At 36.3% G+C, this 27,248-nt stretch overlaps 1 protein-coding gene across 4 annotated transcripts; it reads left to right on the top strand.

Moving 5' to 3' along the window:
* On the top strand, positions 1-26,917 carry Cnrip1 (cannabinoid receptor interacting protein 1). 4 transcript variants are annotated; one of them, XM_048804195.1, is made up of 5 exons: positions 1-195; positions 501-743; positions 2,940-3,090; positions 11,111-11,169; positions 25,939-26,917. In XM_048804195.1, the coding sequence occupies exons 2-5, from the start codon at positions 565-567 to the stop codon at positions 26,081-26,083; spliced, it is 534 nt and encodes a 177-aa protein (XP_048660152.1). In that variant the 5' UTR covers positions 1-195; positions 501-564; the 3' UTR covers positions 26,084-26,917. The 4 variants fall into 4 exon arrangements, with proteins under 4 accessions (XP_048660152.1, XP_048660153.1, XP_048660154.1 ...); XM_048804196.1 differs by having other exon boundaries at positions 1-166; XM_048804197.1 differs by lacking the exons at positions 1-195; positions 11,111-11,169 and adding an exon at positions 23,083-23,111 and having other exon boundaries at positions 207-743.
* Positions 26,918-27,248: the final 331 nt, after the last annotated feature.

The following is a 27,248-nucleotide window of genomic DNA, read 5'->3' on the forward strand; positions in this document are numbered from 1 at the left end:
GGCTGGGGCCAGATCCGCCAGCAGCAGAATCCACACCCTCCGGTTGACCCAGGCGATCTAGATTCTGAGGGTCTTGCTCCTTGGTATAGCAGTCTCCTTATCCCAATGCCTACCGTCCCCCACATCCTCTCCTCCCGCCCGGTGCTGTTCTAGGAGGAGCCTAAAGGTCCGCTTCCCCAGTTGAAGGGGATTGTGGTGCGTAAACGGGATTAACTCTCTCGCCCCCAGCTGCGCTGTGCCGATCTGCTCCGCGGCCAGCGGGTCTCAGCGAGCCCTCGCGTGCGTGGAGGGCTCAGCAAGAAGAGCGGGGGATGGGGCAGCTCGCGCTCTCCGAGCAGTGTCTGGGGCCCGCTTCCTCGCCCAGTGCGGCTGGGGGACACAGGCTCCGGAGCTGCTGCTCGAAAGCCCGGGCGGAGGGCGGTGACGGCTCCTAGTTGCAGCCTCCCTTTCACCACCTCCTTTTCCCTCCCCGCGCTTCCTCTCCGCCCACCGCGCTCCAGCCACTCGGTCGCAGCCGGCTGTGTCCTCCGACCCCCGGCGTCGCTGCGCCAGCCTCGCTCAGCGATGGGGGACCTGCCAGGCCTCGTGCGCCTCTCCATCGCTCTGCGCATCCAACCCAACGATGGTCCGGTGTTCTTTAAGGTGGACGGGCAGCGCTTCGGCCAGAACCGCACCATCAAGCTGCTCACCGGCTCCTCCTACAAGGTGGAGGTGAAGATTAAGCCCATCACGCTGCAGGTCGAGTAAGTGCTGGGCGCCGGGTGGCGCTTGGTTACTGGAGGAGGACTGAGGCCCCCGGAACAGACTAAGCTGCTCCCGATTTTTTTTTCCTTGTCTCCCTTTGCCCAGAAGACTCGGGACGGGGGCGGGGGTGGGGGTAGGGAAAGAGGTCGGCTCTCTGTCCCCGCTTTGGTCCTCTCCTCTGCCTGTCCCTGGTATTCCTGATTCCTGCTTCCTTCCACCCATTGCAGTGACCTCAGTGGGTCCGTTTAAATCAGTGACAAGAAGCCAGAGGGGGAGGGGGCGGTGTTGTTGTTTTTCTTGTAAATTGCTTTTCTGTCCACCCTTGGAACCACAAGGGGAGGGTTGGGGCAGATGGCAGAAGGTCGCTGCAGGGTTCATCTACCGCAATCCCAGCCCTTCTCTGCTGGGTCCTGGCGTGTCGCCGGCTTCTGCTGGCGAGGCCAAAGGAAGCAGAAAGAGTGAGAAAGAAGTGTAAAGGCGGAGGAGGGGCAGTTATTGGTGTTCCCTGAGGGATTCTCCCCACTCCTCCATCTGCCTTTTGGTGGCAGGGGACCCCCAGCGCGGGAAGAGCAGGAACAAATCTGAAGGTGTAGCTTCTGCTTAGGCCTAGTGTCACGGTTTTCCATGCCCTCTACTTTTTTCTCCCTAGCTATCTGTTCAGCCTGGTGATGTCGCCTGGGATTAACATCCTCACTACAAGAGGATGGTTTTTTTTTTTTTTTTTTTTTTTAATTTATTCGAGGCAGGGATTATCTCCTCCCAGCTACCACAGGGATGACATGATGCACCCAGCAGACCTCTGGCGAGTAAGTCAGTAGCCTATGGGAGAAGAATCTATGGATGGGTCCTTTACCTCTCCGCTTCCACCTAAACGATGTGTGAAATCTCATCTGGAAGGAGGAAATAAATCAACATTTATCCTAACATATGCTGGAGAAGGGGTTTTGAATCCCTCAGACACGTCCATAGTTTATTATAATTCAGTAATTTATATTAGCCTTCAAGGTGCAAGGATATAGAACCACAACTGGATGGTTTCTAGGGTCTCTGATCTACCTATTTATCGGACCCCCCCCCCAAAAAAAAACCCCACACATACACGCACACAACTCCATACATTTCCCAGTGTTCCCTGCATCTGGATATGATCCAGGCTTTTCCTTTCCCTTTCCTGGAAACCTCTTTTCCTAACTTATCTATTCAATATTCCATTTTTTTTTTCAGAGTAGTTCTCTAGAGTTAAAACAAACCTAAAACTATTTGTTAATGGCAATTTTTTTTTTACTTACATTTTAATTTTATCAAGGATTTTTTATCCAGTGGTTCTAACTCAAAGGTGAGTGTACATCAGAATCACCAGGAGAGCTTGTTGGAACAGATGGCTGGGGCCCACTCTGATGTCTCTGGCTTGCTGTCTTGGGTGGTACCTAAGATAAGAGTGTATGTCCTAATATGTCCACAGTAGATGTGGATACTGCTGGTCCAGGGACTTGTCTTTGAGAACAATGATCCTAACACACCAGAATGGTGCCAGTAAGAATTTCTGGTGGTATAGCAGGCTTGAGAAAAAGTGCCTCAAACAGGACCCATGAGTGTTGGAACAGAAAGAAAAAAAAAAAAATAGAGTTAGTTCAACTAGTCCTTAATCTGACCTGAACATAAAGATCACCTCGAAAACTTTAAAATAAATTTACGTGTACCAAATTATATCCCAAATCAATTAAACCCTATCTCTGGGGTTTGGGATGGGACTGGATATAGTTAGGTTTCTAATAGCTCCACAGGTAACTTTAATGTGTAACTAAGGATAAGCAATCCTTGATACAGTTCAACTCAGCCTTTGTGTGTATCTGGATGAGAATACTGAGGTTAGCCCAGAGAGTAGTTAGTCTATGATCACATGATTGATTAGTTGGAGAACTCAAGCCTCCTGAACTTTCATAAGTTTCTTGGTGGTTTTATTTTATTTTGTTTGAGATGGGGGTCTCATGATGTTGCCCAGGCTGAGTCTCTTGCTTTCTTGAGTGGCTAGAATTATAGGTACATGCCACTGTACCCAATCAGAATTTTCTATCATATAAATATTTCTCCCTTAGCCAAACTCTGTAGGTTTCCTGCTCGGGGTTTTGGTCTAGACCAAGACAGGGTACCTAACCTAATTCCTACTATATATGGTCAACTCAAGTTCATTGCAGGAACATTTCCATTGGTGGTGTGCTTGTCCCACTGGAGCTGAAGGCTAAAGAACCTGATGGAGACAGAGTTGTTTATACGGGCACATATGACACAGAAGGTGTGGCCCCAACCAAGAGTGGAGAACGGCAACCTATCCAGATCACCATGCCGGTAAGGCCTGGTTGGGAGTGTGGGGGATGTGGTTTCAGGGCACATGGGAAGTATAGAAAAGAAAACAATCACTATCTCTGTAAGAAAAGGTGTACCGAAGCCAATTACTGTGGAAATTAGGTTGAGTTTCCTTCGTGAATCTGTTAGAACTAGGTAATTAATGCTGTTTTGCATAATAGACTGACCCTATAAACACCAAGTAGGTGGTACTGGAAGAGAAAGTACCTACATTGCCATTTTTCCTATTACATACTGTATCAGGACTGGTTTAGATAATTGACCCTGGGGTTTGGGATGGGACTGGATATAGTTAGGTTTCTAATAGCTCCACGGATAACTTTAATGTGTAACTAAGGATAAGCAATCCTTGAAAGAGTTCAACTTAGCCTTTATGAGTAGCTGGATGAGAATATTCCTATTCCAAGTAGCCCATAAAAAGTTGATTTCAATGACATTTTGCTATTTAAATCTAATCTAAATGGAAGAGGCCCTCCAAAGTGACTTCCGTGGAAAATAGTAAACCTCTCAGTTATCTAGTCCTACTAGATAATAATAGGTCATCCTCTGTATCCACAGGGGATTGATTCCAGAACTCCCTTCAAACACCAAAATCTGTAAATGCTCAAATCCCTTATATAAAGGATTTAGTATTTGCATATAACCTATGTATATTCTCCTGTATACTTTAAATGATCTTTAGATTATGATACCTAATACAATGTAAATGCTGTGTAAGTGGTTATTATTATTCCCTAAATAATACAATAAAACAAGAAAAAGTCTATTCATGTTCAGTATAGGCACAATTTTTTTTTTCTGAGTGTTTTCAATCCAAGGTTGGTTGAATTCATGGATGCAGAACTTATAGACACAGAGGGCAATCTATATATCATAAACAAATTTATAGCCAAGTAATATTGACCCCCAAGTAAAAATATCAAATTGGTAAAAGGATAGAGTTGAGAAATAGTTAACTATACATGCAAACACAATAGGGGAGGAAGTAAGCTTGCCAAAACACAGGTAAAGGAAAATTCACCTAAACTGCAGCTATAAATCCTGGGCAGCCTTTTCCCATTGCAAGAATGACCTTGAATTGTCTCCCTTCTTGCTTTATAGCGGGGTGTCACAGAGGTTCACAAATATATGTGTACATAAGAATCTCTTTTGGTGTTTAATTAGAATGCCAGTTCTAGGTCCCACCTCTGGTGATTTTTAGTTCAAAAGAGCTGAGGTAGGGCCAAAAGAACTGAACTTTCAACTTGCCTACCAGCAGATCCATCCTGATGAGGAGAGTCTGTGAAATGTGCTTTGAGAAATGCTGATCTAAATAAGAGCTAATTCATCCAGTCCTTTGAAACATTCAGGTTTCCTTGTGCCCAATATACTTAAAACAACCACAATGGCAACATAAGGAAATAATCTGGCAGCCCATCCCTTTGCATCCTATATTTGAATTATTTTTGGAAAGAATTCTATTTTTCATTAGAGATTCTTCAACAGAGGAAAAAGTACAAAAATGGAAGAAATATATAATTCCTGCAAGAGATAACTTAACATTTTTGTGACTATTCATACTTAGTTGTTTCTACTATGTCTTTGAGTGTATATGTATGTACTGGGTATCATTATATATGTGTACTTTTTTCTATTAATGTACATCTTTAGATGGCAAATAAAAATAGATGTAAATATGAAACATAAATTTGAAGTCTATCTGGACACTCATGAATGTATCAAATTATTCTCAGTCACTTATCACTAATTATTAAGTATTATTAAGAAAGCTACATTTAAAGCTACACTCACTTCTGCAAAAATTGCCTAATGTTTTCTTGGGACAGATTTCTAGAAGGAATTTGCATGCTAAGGCATCTTATAATACTGATCTCTAGGAAAGTTAGGCACCTTACATTCCAATCATCTGCATTTAATTGCCCATCTCCATATGCACTAGGAATAAAAATTTAAAAAATTTTTTTGAACTTTTTCATCTGAAAGGCAGTGTATTCTAATTTTTGTTTCTTCAGTTACTATTAATTTGAAATATTAACATGTTCATTTATAGTTTGTACTTTTTTTGTGGATAATACGTTCATAGCTTTTACTCATTTTATACTTGTGTGCTTACTGATTTTAAGAAATCTTTAAAAATTATAGTCATATTTTTTGTGGCATCTTAAGTGTGCTCATTTTGCATAACTTTGCTTACAATATCAATTTAAATTTTCATGTATTCCAAAATATTAGCCTTTACCTTTGTGGTGTTTGTAGTTAGGATCCATTCAGCTTGAAAAATGTTCTCTAACTCTAGCATTAATAATGTGTACATATATACACAATGCATTTGTATATTTTCATTTGAACTCTTATGGTCTCATTTATCAAATTTCAGATTCATTAGATCTAAATATTGTTTCTACTCATATGTTCCTAATTGAATACACTTATCGATGTCCTAAAACAATTATTTCAGTAATCCATTCTTCTCTAATCATCATTTCAAACTAATTTTTTAAATGGCAAATTTAGTATATTTCCACACTTCTAATCTATTCCATTTACTCTTACACCAATTCTAGTGCCAATACTGTATTGTTTTTTTAAAATATATTTTTTAGTTGTAAATGGATCTTTTATTTTATTTATTTATATGTGGTGCTGAGGATCGAATCCAGGGCCTCACACATGCCAGGCAAGTGCTCTACCACTAAGCCCTGATACTGTATTGTTTTAAATACATCATTTTTATAATTTGTGTTTATGTATTTATAACTGATCACCTGGCTGAACTTTCTTACTAAAAATTTACAGTGAAATATCTTGGATTTTTAGATAGAAAGTCATAATCTGCATATGACTGTGTCATTTTTTGATTATTTTTCCTTCTCTTATTGCATTATCTAATGACCCTAAAATAATGTTGACAATCAATTGTGTCGAGGGGTATCCTTGTCTGTAGGATTTCATTGTTAGGTACCATTTTAGTTTCAGATATTTACTGTGTAAAACAAACTTTTTCATGTTCACTAAAAGGTGTGATTTTTGTTTTGTTTTTATTGGGAGATATACTGAATTTCATCCAATTCCTTTTTCCATCTCTAGATACTTTATCTCCTTTGATATATTAATCAATGAGTTATATAATAATACCTTTTAAAATACTAAACCACTCTTTAATTCCTAAAATAATATTTTAGTATATTGCTCTATTTGATTTGCTCAGATTACATTTAAGATTTTTAGAATATTAATTATTTTTTATTTGCTTGTTCAATCAGCAAATATTTCCTATATTAGACACTAGGGGGAAGAGTAGTGAACAAAATAAACATCCCTAACTATACAAGCTTCTAAAACAAAGGAGAATATAACTTTATACTGCCAAATGTTATATTAAACTATATTGTCAAATATAATAACTATTCATTATTTAAAAAAAAAAACATAGAAAGTAATAGTGCATATGGCATATGGGGGAATCTTACCCTAGTTTAAGACTTGGGAGATGACTTTCTTGAGAAAGGAAATAAGGATGAATAAGAGTAGGGAGAAGAGGGAGCATTCTAGGAAAGAGAGGCTGCAATAGTCAAGAGCTGGGAGAGAGCAGGCTATGTTCTAATGGAGGAGAGAAGCCCAACATGTCTGGACCCAACATGACTGGAATTACAGAGGGACGAGTAAGGGTGAGATATTATAGGAGGTGGCAGTTGGGATATGGTTTGAGTGTGTCCTCCAAAGGTGCATATGCTAGAATCTTGGTCCCCATTGTGCCAGTGTTGAGGTGGTAAAACATGTAAAAGATGAGACCTAGAGCCAAGTATTTAGGTCATGAGGGCACTGCCTTGGAAGGAATTAATGCTGGTCTCAGGAATGGGTTGTTATAAAGCAAGGCCACCCCAAGTACTTGACCCCTTCTGTATATGGTCATTTCCCTTTCTACCAAAGGTTGAACAGATGGAGCTGCCTGAACTTCCAGATTCCAAAACTGGGAGCTAAATAAAGATCTTTTATTACCTACTCAATACTAGGGATTGAACCCAGGAGTGCTCTTCCACTGAGCTATATTCCCAGCTTTTTTTTTTGGGGGGGGGGGTTGGGAGGGGGACAGAATCTTGCTAAGTAGCCCAGGCTTGCCTCAAATGTGGGATCCTCCTGAGTAGCTGTAGTTACGGGCAAGTGCCTCCAACCCCAGCCTCTTTTCTTTATAAAATACTTACTAACAGGTATCCTGCTATAGCAACACTAAACAAACTAATATATAAGACCTTCTTCCTAATTTGATTTATCCTAATGTCTATAGGAATTCATTGAAAGTTTTTTTTTAATTTATTTTCATTTATATATGACAGTGGAATGTTGCAGTTCTTATTACATATATAGAGCACAATTTTTCATATCTCTAGTTGTATACAAAGTATATTCACACCAATTTGTGTCTTCATATATGTACTATGGATAATAATGACCATCACATTCCAGCATCATTTTAACCCCAAGCCCCCTCCCTTTCCCTCCAACCCCTCTGCCCTAATAGTTTTAAAATCAACTTTGAGATATGATTTACATATGTAAAATGCACCAACTTTAAGTGTACAGTTTATGCATGCTTTAACAAAAAGATCCTACTTTGTGATCATCACCCCAATACAGATTCAGAACATTTCTACCACCCTGAAAATTCCTTCATGTTCATTGGTATTCAATCCCCTCTATAGCCCTACCTGAGCTTTCTATCTCAATGTGTTACTTTTAACTATTCACCATTATTATTTGAATAGAAGCATAATGCTGTATCTAAATTCTTTCATTTAGTATAATGTTCTTTTTTTAAATTTTTTTAAAAACATTTATTCTTAGGTTTTAGCTAGATACAATATCTTTATTTTACATTTATGTGGTGCTGAGGTCGAACCCAGTGCCTCGTCCATCCTAGGCAAGCACTCTACCACTGAGCCACAACCCCAGCCCTATTATAATGTTCTTTAGATTCATCTATGTTGAAAGTATCAGTAATGGTTCCTTCTATCACTGAATAATACAAATCACATTGTAATACATTTATACCCTTACTCATAAATGGATATCTGGGTTGTTATCAGTTTTTGGTATTATGAAAAAATCTGCAATGAATTTGAGTCTTAGTATAAACACATGTTTTCATTCCTCTTGAGTTAGTAGTATCTAAGAGAGAACTGCTTAGTCACAGGATAAGTGTATATTTAACTATGTAATGTATGAGGATTTTAGTTGATTTATATACTTAAGATATGCCAATATTTTAAATTTGGAAATTCAAAAGACCTGGAAGAGCCAACACAATTTTGTTTTATGATCTATATTGTAGGCTTTACATCAGAACTACAGATTTGTATTCAGAGGTTTGTTTGTTTGGGCTGCTGTAATCCCTGTGAATTGTTATGTATATTTTAGAATGAACTTGTGAATTTCTCCAAAAATTGGGATATTAAGTTTATGTTAAATTTATAAGTGCTGGGCACTGTGGCTTGCTTGTGGTATCAGCTACTGTGAGGCTAAGGCAGGAAGATTGCCCAAGTCCAGGAGTTTGAGGCCAATATGAACAAAATAGCAAGAACAAAGACCCTTGAACAAACAAACAAACAAAAGTCAATTTGGGGAGATTTGACATCTTAATATTGAGCTTTCTAACTCAGGAGCATAATATCTCTATTTAAATCTTTGTTAATTTTCTGTTTTTAAATCATCTCTGCAAGTCGGGTGCGGTGGCTCACGCCTGTAATCCCAGTGGCTCTGGAGGCTAAGGCAGGAAGATTGTGAGTTCAAAGCCAGCCTCAACAACAACAACAAAAAAAAGGTGCTAAGCAATTCAGTGAGATCCTGTCTCTAAATAAAAATACAAAATTGGGCTGGGGATGTGGCTCAGTAGTTGAGTGCCCCTGAGTTCCATCCCCAGTACTCACTCCCAAAAAACAAAACAAAAAATCTCTGCAATATGTTACAATATTCCCTATGTAGATTTCATATATACTTTGTTAAATTTATCATTAAACAATTTATATTTTATTTTATTATAAGTGGAATTATTTTATTGCTAATATGTGGAAATAAAACTGGTTTTTATTGATCTTGAAAACTGAGATTTTGCTAGTCTCATTTATTAATCCTCATAATTCTTTTATAGAATCCGTAGGAGTTTGTACATATACTATATCTCATCTGTTAAAAAAATGTTTTTCTCCTTTCTTTCCAATCTGTATTCCTTTTACATATGGCCTGATTACAATGAGTAGGACCTTCAATATGATGGTAAATAGAAATGATGAGAGTAGTCAGTCATTCTTGTCCCTTGACCTTGGGGAACAAGAATTCAGTTTTTCAACATTAAGTATGATGGTGGCTATATCGTTTATTATTAGTCTTTTTATAAGGTTAAGGAAGTTCCTTTCTATTTCTAGTTTACTGAGCATTTTGACCATGATTCTTGTGAAATGTTTCTGAAGTTTTTCCTCTGTCTTTTGAGATTATCACTAGCTGTTTTCTTCTTTTTTTTTTTTCTGTTACATTAGATTGCATTGCTTTTTCAATGTTAAATAACCTTGAATTTCCACAACAAGTGATTTAAAAAAAAAAAACAACCTTTATTTTATTTATTTTTATTTATTTATTTATTTATTTTTGTGTGTGTGTGGTGCTGAGGATCGAATCCAGGGCCTTGCATGAGTGAGGCGATCGCTCTACTGCTGAGCTATAACCCCAGCCCTAATAAGTGATTTTTGATCATGATATATTTTCTGTATGTCTTGATTTGTTAATATTGTTGAGGATTCTTACATCTATGTTACTGAAAGATATTAGTCTATGACTTTCTTTTCTTATAATGTACTTATTTAGTTATATTAGGGTAATGCTAACTGCATGAGTTGGAAAGTGTTTATTCTTGTCTGAGACAGTTTCTATACAACTGATATTATCCCTTATATTGGATAGAATTCACCAAGAAAGGCATACATTTTACTTTATTTGATGACTTTTAATTACAAATTCAATATTTAAATTGATATTGATTGGGCCATTCACATTTTATTTCTTGAGTTTTATAATTTGCCTTTAAAACAATTCATTTCAATTAAATTGTCAAATTTACTGGAATAAAGTTGTTTACAATCTTCTACCATCCTTTAATGTCTTTGGCTCTTTAACAAAGTCCACTTTCATTCTTGACATTTAAACTATCTTTTTTCCTGATGAATCTAACTAGAAATGTGTCAGTTTTATTGGCCTTTTCAAAATTTTACCTTTTTTCCCACATGCTTCATTTCCTATTTTTCTATTTCATTGTTTTCTGGTTTTATATTTATTTCCTTCTTTTGTTTGCTTTGAAATATCTTAATTGAGACATAACATATATACAGTGAAATGATCCCTTTATATATTGTAGACTGGCTTTCAATAGATTGTCTATGATGCAGATAAACATATTTCTTTGTATCTTTCCTTCTGGTGATTCATTGAAATTCTTGAATCTATAAAATGCTTTCAGCAAATTTGGAGTATTTCTAACCATTATGTTATGAACTATTTTTTTCTACTCCTAAAGGTATAAACTTAAAGACTTTTAATTACAAATTCAATATTCCAAATACTGGACTATCCATATTTTATTTCTTGAGTCTTTGTAACTTACCTTTAAAATTTATTGGCATAAAGTTGTTCATAATAATCCTTTGTTTCTTCTTTCCTTGCAGGACTCCAAATAAACATACGTTGGAAAGCTTGATATTATCTCACAAGTCTTTGAGGCTGTGTTCAATTTTCTTCAATTTTTTTTTAATGGATCCTAAGAGTAGATCATTTTCATTGATGTATCTTTAAGTTCACTGATTCTTTCTCCTGCTATTTCCAGGTTTATATTGTGCTAATTTTTTTCTATCATATTTTTCAGTTTTAGAATTTTATTTATATATTTTATAATTTTAATTTTCTTAAAATTCATCATCTGTTTGCTCACAGAGACCATGTTTTTCTTTATTTCTTTAAGCATATTTATAACTGCTGGCTTGAAATCTTTGATAAGCCCAACATCTGGCTCCATTTACAGTAAGTTGCTATAGACTGACTTTCTTCTTGGATGTGGATTGCACCTTCCTATGTCATTAGATGTCTGGTAATTTTTGTCTAAAAACTAAACATTGTGGATAATATTGACTATAGTATTTACTTCATTCTTCTGAGTACAGGTTGAGTGTCTCCTATCTAAAATTATTGGGACTAGAAATATTTCTGAGTTCAGTGTTTAGTTCTTGAAATATTTGCATAGACATTGAGCATTCTTAATCTGAAAAATTTAAAACAGTCCAAAATTCAAAACTTTTTGAGTGTCATATTTTTCCTCAAAAATTTCAAATTTCATAGAGTTTCCAGATTAAGTATGTTCATCCTGTCTTTTTATATTCTAACCAGTAGTAAATAGTTCTGGACTCAAACTTCAAAACTGTCTTCCTAGCATTATGCAGTAACTATTGTCTGTGCTCAGATTTTTCATCTTCTCTTTGTTGCTTTCCTAGCCTAGGCCCTTTTTGTGTCCATAGGATTTAGCAATCAGCCAAATAATTGAATTTTTATACTGAGTTTTTGGAACTCAATTACCCTACGGTTTCCCTAAATTTCTAGCTCCTCTGCCAGTCCTAGAGTCTTTGCTTTGATTCTTCAAGCCAGTAAGGCTCCAACTGCTCAGATTTTAAAATACACTTAATTTTTTTTTAAAGTAAACTCACAAATCTTATTTAGTATAACTTTTACTTTCAAGGATTTGTCTCTTTGCTGATTTTTCTTTTTCAGTGAGCCCCCTTCCACTATCCTACACATGCAACTAGCCAGGGATTATGGCAGAGTTACAGGCAGACTTTGGGTTTCATCTTTTCTGCAATTCTTTTACTTTTGGGAATTTCTATCTAAATTTTCAACTTCTCTGTCAGTGTTTCCTGACACTTTCAACTTAATAATAACTTTTTAATACTGCATTTTCTCCTGTCAAGTCCCCAAGGGATTGAGAAGTACCTTTAAGGAATGGGAGAAAGCCACAAAAAAAAAAAAAAAAAAAAAAAAAAATTTTTAAGTGGTGCATTTGAGATCTTTTGNGGGTGGTAGAAATGTTCTGAATCTGTATTGGGGTGATGATCACAAAGTAGGATCTTTTTGTTAAAGCATGCATAAACTGTACACTTAAAGTTGGTGCATTTGAGATCTTTTGAGGATGATCTTTTCTCTGGCTTCTGTCCTACTTATAATCTCTATAAGGAATTCAAATCATTTTTGTTAACATTTTTGTCAGGTTGTATAATATCTATGTAGTTTCACCCAACAATTCTATCTCATCATTTCTGTCTTTAAAATCTTGTCAATCTAGTTTCTGATATTGGATAAAAATGGAATGTCAAAAATCACTATAAAGGCTAATGTATAAATTGGAAAGGGAAATAGGCAAAGAACAATTAAAAGGACTTTATAGTCTTGAGTTGTAGGGTTAATGGCTTTACTAAATGAATTAGGAACTTTTTTTTTTAATACGTTAAGCTCTGAAGCAATTTATATAGCATAGGTCTAAACTGTTAACATTCAGAAAGTCTGTCAGAATCTGCCCACAAAAGTCAGGACCATGAACAAAAATATTGGGGGAAAATATCTTTAACTTTCAATTTAGTTTAAGATATTTTGACTTTTGGAAGTTTTATGTAGTCAATATGATATTTTTGTGAGGAAAATATTTATTTCTACAGAATTTTTAAATCTATTTTTAGCCTCTAGGATTATTAAATACCATTGATAGAGTTAAAAGAATGTTAAAACTACATTCTTAAACAAGTTTAGAGCTATTTTCATGGAGCGACTTTTTGACATTAAGCTTTCAAGTGCTATGAAACTTTAAGAAGTAGCCATGTGTAAAAACCACTCACAGCTAAGTGCTTGTTAATGTTCCATGTGGAGTTATTTAGAATTGGAACTAGAAAAGTCTTTTATTTTCTTGTTTTCCAAGAAAATATTTCCTTTATAATGATTAGAATGATTTAACTTAATATTTTTCAAACTATTTTCTGAAGTCTAAGGGTTTCCTTGAGGTACTTCTTGGCCTCTTGAAAGAAGTGGGGGGCAGGGAGGGCAAACCTCTCTCCTTTATTTAGTCATTACAGGACTGCCTTTTGTATCTTGTGAAGAAAATGAATGAATAGTACTGTAAAATATTTTAAATCACCAATAATTGACTGTTGTGGGTGGCCAACCTGAATATGCAGAACCAAATCTAACAATATTTTTATTTGTATTTTTTAGTTTTATGTAAAATGCTAAACCCCATAGCAAATCCTTTATAAAGTAATGGACAGTATAAATACATAAGTCAAGGTTGAGTAAAGGGGGAAAGTTAATCACATAAGATCTAAAATTATTCAAATAGGCTATCAACTATGGAAAAATGATGTTCTTGATTTTAAATAGAAAGAAAAACAAGAAATTTATGTTTCTACATAATGAAAAATTAAAGTAATAATGAGAAAAAAGGATACTTCCTATCTTTAAAAGTCTGATTTTTAAAAAAATACCAATCTTCAATAGAAATATTAATAAAACATGAAAAACACTTTCCACACTCTCACAAGAAATAAAATTAACATTCCCAAAAAATGAAGGTAAAAATAAAACTAGAAAATCTGTTTTTTTAAGTACTTTCCAATGATGTCATAATTATAATAAGGCCTTTTTAAAATTTTATTTATTTATTTATTTATTTGTTGGTTTGTTTGCTTGGTTATTTATTTATTTATTTATTTATTTATTTATTTTGCCATGCTAGGATTTGAACCCAGGGTGTACATACTAAGCAAGTGCTCTACCACTGAGATATCCTCCCAGCCCCACAAGGTTTTCTTTATTGCTGGTAATATGGTAAAATGATGTATAAAATATTTCGGAGGAAAAAAATGGTGGTAACAACCATAAAAGTTCATTTCTTTTGACCAAATAATTCCATTCCTATTATGATATACACATAAAATTAATACTTTTTATGGTGAGGAACAATTGATAAATCTAGTATCTGGTGAGAAGTCTAATGTTGATATATCATGATAAAGTCCTATGTCACCATTTAAATTGTGACAATGAATATGTAGTTAGACAACAGATAATTATAATTACCCAACTTTTAATCTTAAAAATAATTGCAACTATAAAATGTATCTGTGTGGAAAATACTCTGAAGACAAATTGAATCAAAATGTAGGAAATACTACTAACTTTAAAAATTTGCTCAAGAATTTCTACCTAAATTTTCAACTTCTCTGTCAGTGTTTTCTGACACTTTCAACAGATAATACTGCATTTTCTCCTGCCAAGTCCCGAAGGGATTGAGAAGTACCTTTAAGGAATGGGGAAAAGCCACAAACAAAATTCTTAAGTGGTGCATTTGAGATCTTTTGAGGGTGATCTTTTCTCTGGCTTTTCTGAGCCTACTTATTTCATTTCATTTACAAATATACAACTCCTCTACGATATAGGGGTGCATTTTCAGCCCTCCCAGAATGCCAACCAAAAGAAATTCAACTGGGACTTGCTGGCTTAACTCATATTTCTCTGATCCTAAATTATAGTATTTGAGAATCTGTCTTCAAAAAAAATAATTACTGTCACATTAGGGTGGGTTTACAATTTCATACCATGTTAAATTGAAAGTGGTCTTAGAGATCAGATAGTGAAATCCACTTAGTCTGCACACCAAGTTATGTGTGCCTGGGATCACACAGGTAACTCCAGGGGTAGAGAGTATCCTGATGTCTTCCTGACTTGCAGTTCTAATTCTGACATTCTTGACTTTTTCTTGGGCACCCATGCTGATTACATTTCCCTTGATGAACTACATAAATTTAAATAATCTAGGCACTTGATACTTAATCAAATGGATTTACCTGGACATAATCAAGATTTCAGTGCTGACTATAAGAGCATAATGTCTACAATATGGCTTTATGTTTAAGCTTTAAATATTGGTGACTTTAAAATGTACTAGATAGTGTTAGAAGCTATTGAAGTCTCACCACTAGAATTAAAATTCAAACTAAACATTAGAGCTGCTGGCTTGATCAGAAAACTTCTGGGTTTTTTTTTTTTTTTTGTCATTTTTCTTATAATCAGCCTATTACAGATCAGCTACAAATAGATTGCCAAATCTCACACTAACAGCTGTGCAATCATTATTTGGAATAATTAATTATCAATCATCTGCTTCTTCTAGATGTAAAAACATACATAAGAACCTCAGCTTTACTTCTGAGGCTCAGGATGGTCTGGGGTTGTGGCTCAGTGGCAAAGTGCTGAGGCACAGGGTTCGATCCTCAGCACCACATAAAAATAAATAAACAAAATAAAGTTATTGCATCCATCTATAACTGAGGCTAAGGATTTGTGAGTTATAGTAACAAGGGTCTCCAATCTTTTAGCAGATGCTTGGTTAGGCAAGCAAGACTTATGTTAAGTAATGACACCTTTCTCTTAATGACGAAGTCTAAATCTTTCTCCTACTAAAACAAAACCTCATGCTTTATTAATTCAAAAGAATATAGAAACTCTTAATTTTTACAGATCCAGTTAGGAAGAGTTCTGAATCAGGCCTTTCTAAACTGAATTAATCTCCCCCGAACCTCCGTCTTGTGTTCTGTTTACACTTAAAGCTAAAGAAGTAGGAAACCATCCTGCTAAGTAAGACCAGAGGCCCAAGAGGGAACAGCAACCTCTAGAAGTAGTTCCCCCAACCCATATTGGCTCCAGAGAATTGGGGATTTCTCCTCTCCTGACCTGTGAGTCCTTGGAAGAGAAGGTTTAGTCTCACATATGACAGCCTCCTTCACACTTTCCCAGTGCTTAGTGCCTGTTAAGTGAAAGGATGAATAACTTAAAAATGGCTCATTACGGGCTGGGGATGTGGCTCAAGCGGTAGCGCGATTGCCTGGCATGCATGCAGCCCGGGTTCGATCCTCAGCACCACATGCAAAACAAAGATGTTGTGTCCGCCGAGAACTAAGAAATAAATATTAAAATTTAACAACAACAACAAAAAAAATAGCTCATTGCATGGGGCTGGGATTGTGGCTCAGTGGTAGAGCATTTGCCTAACGTGTGAAGCACTTGTTTTGAGTAAAGGTCCATTGACAACTAAAAAATTTTTTTTAAAAAAATAGCTCATTGGCCCTCTGAGGCTTCATTACAATTCTGACAATTTTAGCATTTGTATTTCTGCTTCAAATTAATATTTCACTTCAATTCCTTTTTTAAAAATATCTTGAGTTGTAGATGAACACAATACCTTTTATTTATTTGTTTATTTATTTTTATGTGGTGCTAAAGATCAAACCCAGTGCCTCACACATATTAGGCAAGCAATCTACCACCAGCACCCTCACATCAACTCTATAAAACATGCTACTCTTGTCAGTCTTGCTTAGGAATCTAAAGTTATTATAAAGTAATTTTTTATTTTAAAATAATTGAATGAATTATGCTGAGATAATTGGCTATGTGAGGGAAACACTACTATTTTTCTTTTCTGATACCACACTCCAAAACATATTTCAGATGGAAAAAGCCAACTTTTTAAAAACTCTTAACTGAAAAGTATTAATTTAAGCTTTAAAAAATCATGGAAGAAATCTAAAGGTAAACGTTGAAAACTTTGATTATATATAACATGAAATTTCTGTCATGGATCATAGAACTCATAAATGTAAAAAGTGATTTAGATTAAAATGCAAATGATGATTAGTAAAATAAATTATTGATAACATGTAGTCTCCTGAATCATGTTACCTTCATCTAACATGACCCATACACACTGTGCTACCTTAATGTCATTCCACAGTCCATTGTCACCCACTGAAGCAGTGAATGGCTTCCAAAGCCAGGTATTAGATGCCCTTTTACGTTAATGGCAGTGAACTCAAATAATTCCAGAGGCCCTGGTACTTAAAGCTAATAAAGCAATACCCAGGTCTGATAACTTTCAGCACCCACTTCCAATAGCAGTGTTGAACCAAGCTTGGTGGTGCACACTTGTAATCACAGCAGCCTGGGAGGCTGAGACAGGAGGGTGATAAATTCATAGCCAGCCTCAGCAACTTAGCAAGGCCCTAAGCAACTCAGCAAGGCCCTGTCTCAAAATAAAATATAAAGAGTTGGGAATATGGCTCAGTGGTTGAGCACCTCTGGGTTCAATCCCTGGTACCACAAAATAAAAATAAATAAAAAGAGAAGTATTGACTTGTGTTTTAATGTGACCAATTCCCCTATTTAGTGCTTCCTAGAAGAGAGTCCAGGTAGAAATTCTGTCCGCACAAATATCATATTCCTTTGTGTTGGCCCCCTGTAGTGGGAAACTGGTGAGTGTTTGGAGGTATAAGGCAGGGAGAGATATGAGGTTGTTGTGAGGTTGAGTGTGTGATGAAGGGAGGTAGCCTTATGCATGCATGCCCAAAAATGTCAGTTAACATGCCAGCTCTTTGGTTTAGTATTTGGCAAGAGTATGACCTTGTTATTAAAAAAAAAATAAAAAACGGTAGGCATGGTGGTACACACCTGTAATCCCAGCCACTGGAGAGGCTGAGGCAAGAGAATCATGAGTTCAAAGCCAGCCTCAGGAACCATGAGGCACTAAGCAACTCAGTGAGACCCTGTCTCTAAATAAAATACAAAATAGCTGGGGATGGGGCTCAGTGTTCAAGTACCCCTGAGTTTAATCACTGATACAAAAAAAAATTATAAACCAGTGAGAAAAAAAATAGCCATAGTCTGTAAAAAATAGAAAAATGAACAAAAACTCAAAATAGGTTAATAAATATGAATGGTCAAGAAATATATGAAAATAGTTGGATTTCAATATTGGTAAAAAAAATACAAATAGGGAAGTATTTATATTAACCTATAAAATTGGCAAAATAATACCAACTGTTCATGGCTAGTATTTGTTTACAAAATAGTGATTTTTATAAACTGATATTTTATCCTGAAATCTTACTAAATGCACTTATTATAGTAGCTTTTTGTTAGATTGCCTGGTATTTTCTGCAGGCATAGTTAGACAATTTTACTTCCCTCCTTTTTTTTTTTTTCTGACTCTTATCTTAAAGACACTGACTAGGACCTCCAATAAAGAGTGAATAGGGGTGGTAAGAGCATATACCCTTGCCTTATTTCTGATCTTACATGGAAGGGACTTAATGTCTTACCATTTAGGAGGAAGTTAGCTACTGATTTTTTTTCAATGCCTTTTAATGAGGTTGAAGAACTTACCTTCCATTTCTACTTTGCTGAGAATAGAATTAATGTTGCATTGTCAAAACCCTTTCTACATCTGATATGATCATAGTAATGTGTCACTTAATGATGGGAATACATTCTGATAAATGCATCATTAGGCAATTTCATCATTGTGCAAGCATCATGGAGTATACTTAAACTAAGAAAACGATTACATAACTAGGCAATGTAATCTTATGGGACCACCATCATATTTGCAGTCCATCATTGATTAAAATAAAGTTGTGCAATACATGATTTATGTATAGTTTTTCTCCTTTATTTGGTTAGGTAATATGGCGGTTTTTCAAATATTGAACCATCCTTGAATTCCAAAGATGAAAACTTTTTGGTCCTGATATGTTATCCAATTATATGTTGCTGGGTTTGATTTACTAATATTTTAAGCAAATAGAAATTATAAGCACATTTTTATAAAAGTCCATGAAATTGTTTTTTTGTCTGTAATTTTCCTTTATTTCTAGTATCTTTGTCAGGTTTTGGTATTAGGGTAATTTTGGCCTCATAAAATGAAATGAGAGCCAGGCACAGTGGTGCATCCCTGGAATCCCAGCAGCTCTGGAAGCTGAGGCAGGAGAATTGGCAGTTTAAGGTCAGCCAGCAACTTAGCAAGGCTTTAAGCAACTTTAAGATTTTCCTAATTTAAAGTCTATGGTATCTGTAATGATAATGTCCTTTTTTTTTTTTCATTCCTAATATATTTCTTTTCTTCCTCAGTTTTGTTATGGGTTTATCAAATTTGAGGACTTTTTCTTAAAAAAAAACAAATAAATTTTAGCTTCATTGATTTTTCCCCCCATCTATAATTCTTTCATTGCTGGTTCATTGATTTCTGCTCTTTATTTCCTTTCTTCTTGCCATTTTATAATCACTAGACAGGCTAAAATTAAAAGGTCTGGCTATGCCAGGTATTGGAGATGATGTTTAGAAACTGTCATATTACTGGGAGAAATATAAAATGGCACAATCACATGAGACTAAACTTTAAACTTTTTAAAAATCTGTTTAGGTAAGAGAAATGAAAAGCATTTTCACAAATAAAACTCCAAGCAGTACATGAATTGAGAAGTTTGAAATCCAGTGGAAATTGATAGATCACATCACACTAAAAATCATAGATGAGTATTGATACTCAGTTTGTTTAAAATAAAGCAACATCATGTTTCTATCAATATAATTGTTATTGTTCTGTCCCAAGTCAGTGGGCTGTTGAGTGATCTTGTTCTTTTGAATTTTACGTGTCTAGAAGTGGGTGACACAATGAATGGAAAGAAGTTCTCTGAGGATTCTGTGACAACTTGTTATAAGACCATGGAAAGTATTTGAAATGAGCTCTTCTGATTCTTCATTGTAATAGAGGGCTACAAAAGAGTTTCCTTTCCTTGGAACTGGATATATTCTATTCCACATTTGTTATGAGATAAAAAGGTGACTAGATTTGCAACTTGTAGAACACCATGGCAAATGCAATGCCCATTGTCCATAGCAATGTTCTACACACATTCTAGATGTGACGATTCATGTAAGTTCTCAGGGAGAAAAAAAGGAAAAGCCCTTTTGCTTATGTAAATAGTTTGGTACAGTAATAGTAGCTCCTAACTAGGAATTAAGTTTCTTGACCTGCCCTTATCATGAAGTGGCTTTGGAATTTAAACCCAAAGCAAATTTCTTAACTTCCCTGAATCTATTTGTTGTTGTTGTTGTTTTGTTTTGTTTTGTTTTTCATTCATAAAATGAAGTTAACAAAGTCAGGTCCAAGATTGAGGTGGAATGATATAAGCAGAAGATCGTGTAAAGAATGCTATTCAAAGGTTGGGATTGTAGCTCAGGGGTGGAGCACTTGCCTTACACATGTGAGGCACTGGGTTCAATCCTTAGCACCACATAAAAATAAATAAAATAAAGGTATTTTGTCCATTTACAACTAAAATGAAAAATATTTTTTAAAAAAGAAAAAAGAATGCTACTCAAGAAGTTCATTGGATTAGACAAAGGGGAATGAAGGGAAGGGGGGATGAGAATAGGAAAGACAGTAGAATGAATAGAACATAACTTTCCTTTGTTCATATGTGAATACACAACCAGTAAAACCCCATGTTTGTATACATATGTCAAAATACACTCTACTGTCATGTATACCTAAAAATAACAAATAAAAAAGTACTAAAAAAAATGCTCTTCAACTGCACAGAACTATACTAGATTATAATTTGCATCACCCAGGAGGCTGCCTGGGTAGATTTTCCTTGAAAGGGACAGATGGGTTAGGAGGGAGTGGAGAGCCTGTGTAGGTGCTTCTGTTCTTTAAGAAGAATGTCAGCTTTTGAGACCCCATCTGTTCTTTGCCAGATGAAAAGAAATTCTGAGCTAAGAAGTAAGAGGTCCAGGAGGTAGAACTCCAAAAGAAAAAATAGGAAGAAAGTCAACGGGAAGTGTGAACAACTAAGGCACAGGAAAGGGGAAGGCAGATCCATAGTGAACAACAGTTAAGTTTACTTTCACATAACCTTGAACCTAACGCTAATAAACTAGAAACCAAAACTGAAATATAAGCAATGAAATAGCCCACATCTTTTGCTATGACCATTGTTGTCAATGTATTTCTATTTTGGTTTCTTGTGTGACAGGTATTTTTTAGATTGAGACTTCCTGGTTTTAAGTTTTTTTTTTTTTTTTTCAGATGTAAGTGTAGTGCCTTCAGTTTTTTTCTTACCTGTGGTCATAATTGTTTTGTTTTTTTCCCAGCCAACTTTATTTTAAAAAGGATCTCAGCATTGTTTCTCTCACTTGCCTAGCATATTTCAGACTGCTGCTTTTTAAAAGATTAACTGGTATTTGCAAAATGTTTATAATAAAATGTTTCATTATAAAATATATAATTTAAGCTGGGGTCACTGTAATCCCAGTGATTTAGGAGGCTGAGTCAGGAGGATTGAAGTTTGAGGTTGGCCTGAACTCAGCGAGACCCTGTCTCAAAATAAAAATGGTTGGAGATGTAGCTCAGTGATAGAGCAACTCTGGGTTCAATCTCCAGTACTTAGTATCCCCAAAACACACAAAAAATATGTATAGGTATATACATAACTTATAAGTTATTTTTATAATATAAAATTATTTTTTTCTTGGTACCAGAGATTGAACTTAGGGCACTGAGCCACATTCCAGCCCTATTTTGTATTTTATTTAGAGACAGGGTCTCCCTGAGTTGCTTAGTGCCTTGATTTTGCTGAAGCTGGCTCTGAATTTGCAGTCCTCCTGCCTCAGCCATCCAATCCACTGGGAATACAGGTGTGTGCCACCATGCCCAGCCTATAATATAAAATTCTAATTTTATTGAATTTTAAACATCAGTCCCATTTAAAATTGCAGTCCCTTGTTCTGATTAAAATTATTATTAAACCTTTAAATGTCTTATTGAATTATAAAATCAAATTTCAATTTATTCATATCACCATTACCCTATTGTTAACAAAGTTGTAATATTTTCATTAGAGTATACATAGCCTTAGTAGAATTTATAAACTCTCATTTGGGCATTTATATGTATTAATTTTTGAGGGGTGATAAATCCATCTCACCATATAAAAATCTGGATTAAAGAAGTATCATTTTTTTTCAAGGAAAATCTCTTGCAGGAGGGCCTGGGGACAGGGGTGGAGGGGTGATATCAGGATTGAGCCCAGGGCCTCATCCCTATTAGGCAAAAATTTTATCACTGAGCTACATACCCAGCCCTACTGTGGGAAAATCTGAATGAAAAGATAGAGATAATTATTTTCTATATGTATAGGTTAGGTTTCTTTGTTTGTTTGTTTGTTACCAGGGATTGAACCGAGAGGCACTTAACTAGTGAGCCACATACCCAGCTCTTTTTTGTATTTTATTAGAGACAGTTTCTTGCTGAGTTGCTTAGGGCCTCACTATGTTGCTAAGGCTGGCTTTGAACTCAAGATCCTCCTGCCTCAGCCTCTGAGCTTCTGGGATTACAGGCATGTGCTACTGTGCACAGCTAAGTTAGTATTTTTCATTTTCTTTGTTCTATGCATCTGATTTTATATATTTGGCCTCATGTATATAAACAGTTCTCTTTCCTGTTAACATTGTTTTAAGCATTTTCTTGCATCAATAACCCTAATTTCCTTTTTAAGTCCATCATATGGATATGCTACTATTTTCATATCATAATGTTGAATGCTTAGATTGCTTCCAGCAAGAAGTTTAGAAATGTTTTACTAAGTTGATAAATGACTGGTAAAAGACTGTTTCTTTAATTACTAATAATATTACATATGAATGTTGTTCAGATGTTACACTATTTTTCTTTTTAATCTGTGTTCCAGTCTAATATCTATATATTTTTAGTAGCTCTTACTAATTAATTCATATAATCTTGTATACTAAGAATAGTAACTATTTGGTAAAACTCATAAATACAATTTTGGTTTTAGCATTTTCTTTTTATATATTTTTATTTTTTATTTATTTTTATGTGGTGCTGAGGATCGAACCCAGTGCCTCACATGTGTGAGGCAAGCACTCTGCCGCTGAGCCACAACCCCAGCCCTAACATTTTCTTTCTTTCTTTTTTTTTTTTTAATATTTATTTTTTAATTTTCGGCAGACACAACATCTTTGTTTGTATGTGGTGCTAAGGATCGAACCCGGGCCGCAAAACATGTCAGGCGAGCGTGCTACCGCTTGAGCCACATCCCCAGCCCCTAACATTTTCTTTCTGATTATAAAAATTATTAAATTTTGAAAATAGCACATGGGAGTAAATAAAATGTATTCTATCAGTTTTCAACAACAACAAATATGATTAAGATTGAATAATACTACACATTCTTAACAGTACACTTGCTTAGTTCATGTAACAATACAAAATAATGGAAAAGGTTTAAATATTTTACATGTAAAATTGCTACATGGTATCCATTATTTGGACATTCCATGCTGAGAGCCACGGCCGAGTCTGTATGGCCCCTGGCATTTTGCCAACAGTATTGATTGACAGGCGAGGCATTACTATCCGCCTCTGCCGCAACTTTTGAGTTCTCGCACTATTTTGGAGTTCTCGTGGGGATTTCCGGGGATTCCCCGAGAGTTCCCATTGGTTGGGGAAGTGCAGGAGGAGGGATTTCCGGGAGAGATATTTCCGGCTGGGGGTTCCTGGAGAAGCCTCGTGGCATTTGGGAGGATTCCCTGGGAGCTGTGTGAAGTGTTTTCCTGCAGTTTAAAAATAAAGTTTGTTCCTGCTTCAGTGGCTCGTGATTTGTGCCCAGCCAGACTGCGGCAATTCCATAATTAACAAATGTCTTAAAGACTCCTATTTATAGTTTAACTTTTCATTGCTCTCAACTTTGTGATGTTCTTAAGATAAATTATAAGAGGTAGAATTGCTGGACCCAAGTGTTCTCACACATTTGACTTGATGGAAGTTACCATTCCAAAAGGCTATATAATTCAATTCCCATTATTATCATTGGATTATCTGAATCCCTGTAGCTTACTGAAAATGAACATTTCTATTTTTCTTGGTTAATGTAGCATAGCTTACATATAATACATGTACCCATTTTAAGCATACAGTTCAATAAGTTTGACCCTACATACATTTATGTAACCACCACCCCAATTCAAATTATAGAATGCTTCCATCATCTCTAGAAAGTTCCCTCTTGCACATCCCAAAACTTAGATAACCACGAATGTTTCCTGTCAGTATGGACTCTATTCTATCATTTTATGGAGTTTTAAATAAATGGAAGCATTCAGGATGGGTTCATAAGGTCTAGATTTTTGCTCAGCATGTCTTTAAGATCCACCCCTGTTTGCCAAGTGTAGTAGCACAGGCCTGTAACCCCAATGATTGGGAAGGCTGAGGCAGGAAGATTGTAAGTTCAAGGGCAGTCTCAGCAAATGAATAAGACTCTGTCTCAAAATAAATAAATAAATAAAAAGGACTGGGGATGTGGCTCAGTGGCAAAGCACCTCAGGTTCAATCCCAGTACAGCACCAAAAAATAAAAAATAAAAAGGGAAAGAAAAGAAAAAAAAAATCCATTCCTGTTGTTGCCTGAATTAGCATGTACTTTTTTTATTGTTGAGTAGAGTGTCGTGTTATAAATATAACCAAACTTGCCTATCACCAGGAGAATGCATAGACATTTGGGTTGATTCCAATCTGGGACTATTATGAAGAAAGATGCTACGCTCGTATAAATAGTTCTTTAGCCATGACTCTCTAAAAGCAGAGACCATATTTTCATGCCTGGGATTTTTGGTGGACTCTAGGTCTATCATCCACTGTTTCACATCAAGCAAATTTCCCAAAGGAAAGCCCAGATCTTGTTTTGGTACCAAATTAGCAGGATGAGGCAATGGTGCAGGATATAATTTTGAGAGCATCTTGGAAAGCTATCTGGGAAGCACCTGATCACCCTCCTCTTGTATCAGTTGCAAAGCATAAGGCTCTTATTGCTCACTGCCCTTCTTCTCTCCATGTCTTCTGGCTCCTGACTAGTCTAAGAATCCTGCCAAGTCAGTCCCTGTCCCCACCCATGACAGGAGGGTCAGAGGAGAAAATAACGACAGGCATCACACTGTTTAATGCCAAATCCCCTAAATAGCTCCAGAAGGTGGTAGCAGGGTCAGGCAACCCCACAGGCCACTTGAGCATCTGCCTCTGGTCTCTAGGGTATTCTGAGCCCTTTTCTTGGCTACAAGAGAAATGCAACCTTAGGTTTAGGAGAATTCTGTGCAACTATCTCCAGGCCTACCTTCTGGAAGTAGAATGCAAGCTCCTTAAGAGCAGGAATCATGCCTTATACAAAATTTTATATGTGCAAGGTACATAGTAAATGCTCTAATATTGTTTATGGTTTCCAATAAAGTATTCCCTAAGTCTGAGATGTGGGCATGGACTCTTGACTTACAAGTCAATATTTGATGGTTAAAGCAGATAATTAAACAGTCAAATACTTTCAATAAAATATTTGTGACTATCACCTCAAGTTAAATATATTTTCCTAGATTTGAAACTAATGGTAGAAGGACAAATGTATCTTATGTTTAGCTATGCTGAACAGATACTATCTGGTACTACTGTCTTCTGAAGTAGAAACCAGAAGACAGCCAGTATACATAATTCCTTCTTTTCTTTCCAGCTCTCCTTCTTTGGTAGGTACTGCAAACTTTGTTTTATTTTTACTTCAGGCTCTACAATTCTGAGATTCTAGATGATTTTTCAGAAAACTGAGCTTGGAAAACAATATAAACTAGAAAGTTATTTTTGATAAAAGCAATATGATAGCAAATGCTAGACAGCTTTCCAGAAAATACCTCTGGTAACAAAGGAAGATAATTCACAAATGCAAAGGCCTAAATTCTGCAGACCGAGAGGGACTTGATTGATTAGGCATGATGTTCAAGCACCATGCCAGTGACATTAGCTCTCTTCCATTGCTTATCGAAGTGTGAGGTCTTATTGGTTGTGTTTCTCTTCCTTCAGTTCACGGACATTGGGACCTTTGAGACAGTGTGGCAAGTCAAGTTCTACAATTACCACAAGCGAGACCACTGCCAATGGGGAAGCCCCTTCTCTGTCATTGAGTATGAGTGCAAGCCCAACGAGACGCGCAGTCTCATGTGGGTGAACAAGGAGTCCTTCCTCTGAAGACAGCTCTTTTCCGATGTTGCTGGACCGTCTCTCCAGAAATCTACTTTTAGATAAACCAGCACAAGCCTTAAGCAAGGCACATGCACCCTGGCTGTTTCCCATCTGGTACTGATGACCTACTATCCCCGGTTACTTGAAAGTGTAATTCCCCTCTGATACAGCACCCCCAAACATAAAAGATGATGTACCACGCCCCAATATACTCCTTCCTGTATTGTGTGCTGGTGTTCCTGCATCCAGTTGTGCTCGGTCATGCAGTGGGGGTCAGTGGAAGTGGTAGGCATGTCCTATACTCAAGGGTTCCACTGAATGATAGTGGTATTTTGTTTCCAAAATAAGTAATTGCCTCTTTTTTTCATTGTTAATTTTTTTTTAATGTGCTTGGGTCCTCCCGTGTGTAATGTGGTAACGTGAAACACGTTGTTTGCCAGCTTTCAAAGCAGCCTTTGTGAAAATGTAATACAAAAAACACTAACTGGGACTCAGATGTTGTGTTTCCTAGAAACAGCTTTTTCAGGGGATAATGAATGACAAAACAGAAGGACAAATATGTAAGACATCTTTCTAATGTTATTCCTTCAGGTAATTTAAGATAGTGTGTTATGATCTAATGGAAACTGGGGAAAAGCATTGCTATAGACCACTGGGAAACTCAGTGACTGGAGTTGTAGGGTCACCCCTCTGGCAAACAACCATAGTGTTCAAATGTGCACATTGATGGCATCCTACATTTCCCCACTTGAACTTTGTAAAACTGTGTATGGAACTGTAATGAACTTTTGATATTTCTTAATAAAGGTATCAAAAATCATGTGCTGATTTTCATTCTTAATTTGGATAACAGCTATATAACAGGAGGGCTTGTCCTTCAGGGCCTGTTCTTAGGTCTGTATGCTACAGGGCAAGGGGGATGTACCTGGAGGAGAATTAGCACACCTGTATAATGGGAGTGCTCCAGCTCTAACAGGGAAGCACAGGCCCACGAACTTGGTAGACAATCAAAAAATGCTTGACCCTTTCCTCTCTCCATTCCTCCTCCTATGGACCACTTCTCCATTAGTCAGCCATGCAGTTCATAGCCACAGGGTATGGTGCTGGAGCAGTATGCAAAAACTAGGGTACCTAGCACAAAGCCTGCACTT

The sequence above is a fragment of the Marmota marmota genome, unplaced genomic scaffold (assembly GCF_001458135.2).
Source record: "Marmota marmota marmota unplaced genomic scaffold, marMar, whole genome shotgun sequence".
In the NCBI taxonomy this organism is placed as follows: Eukaryota; Metazoa; Chordata; class Mammalia; order Rodentia; family Sciuridae; genus Marmota; species Marmota marmota.

Coding starts and splice junctions, on each gene's coding strand:
- Cnrip1 (XM_048804195.1), top strand. CDS start 565: ATGGGGGACCTGCCAGGCCTCGTGCGCCTCTCCATCGCTCTGCGCATC. Junction 744..2,939: donor CCCATCACGCTGCAGGTCGA/GTAAGTGCTGGG, acceptor AGTTCATTGCAG/GAACATTTCCATTGGTGGTG. Junction 3,091..11,110: donor CTATCCAGATCACCATGCCG/GTAAGGCCTGGT, acceptor TATTTCTTTAAG/CATATTTATAACTGCTGGCT.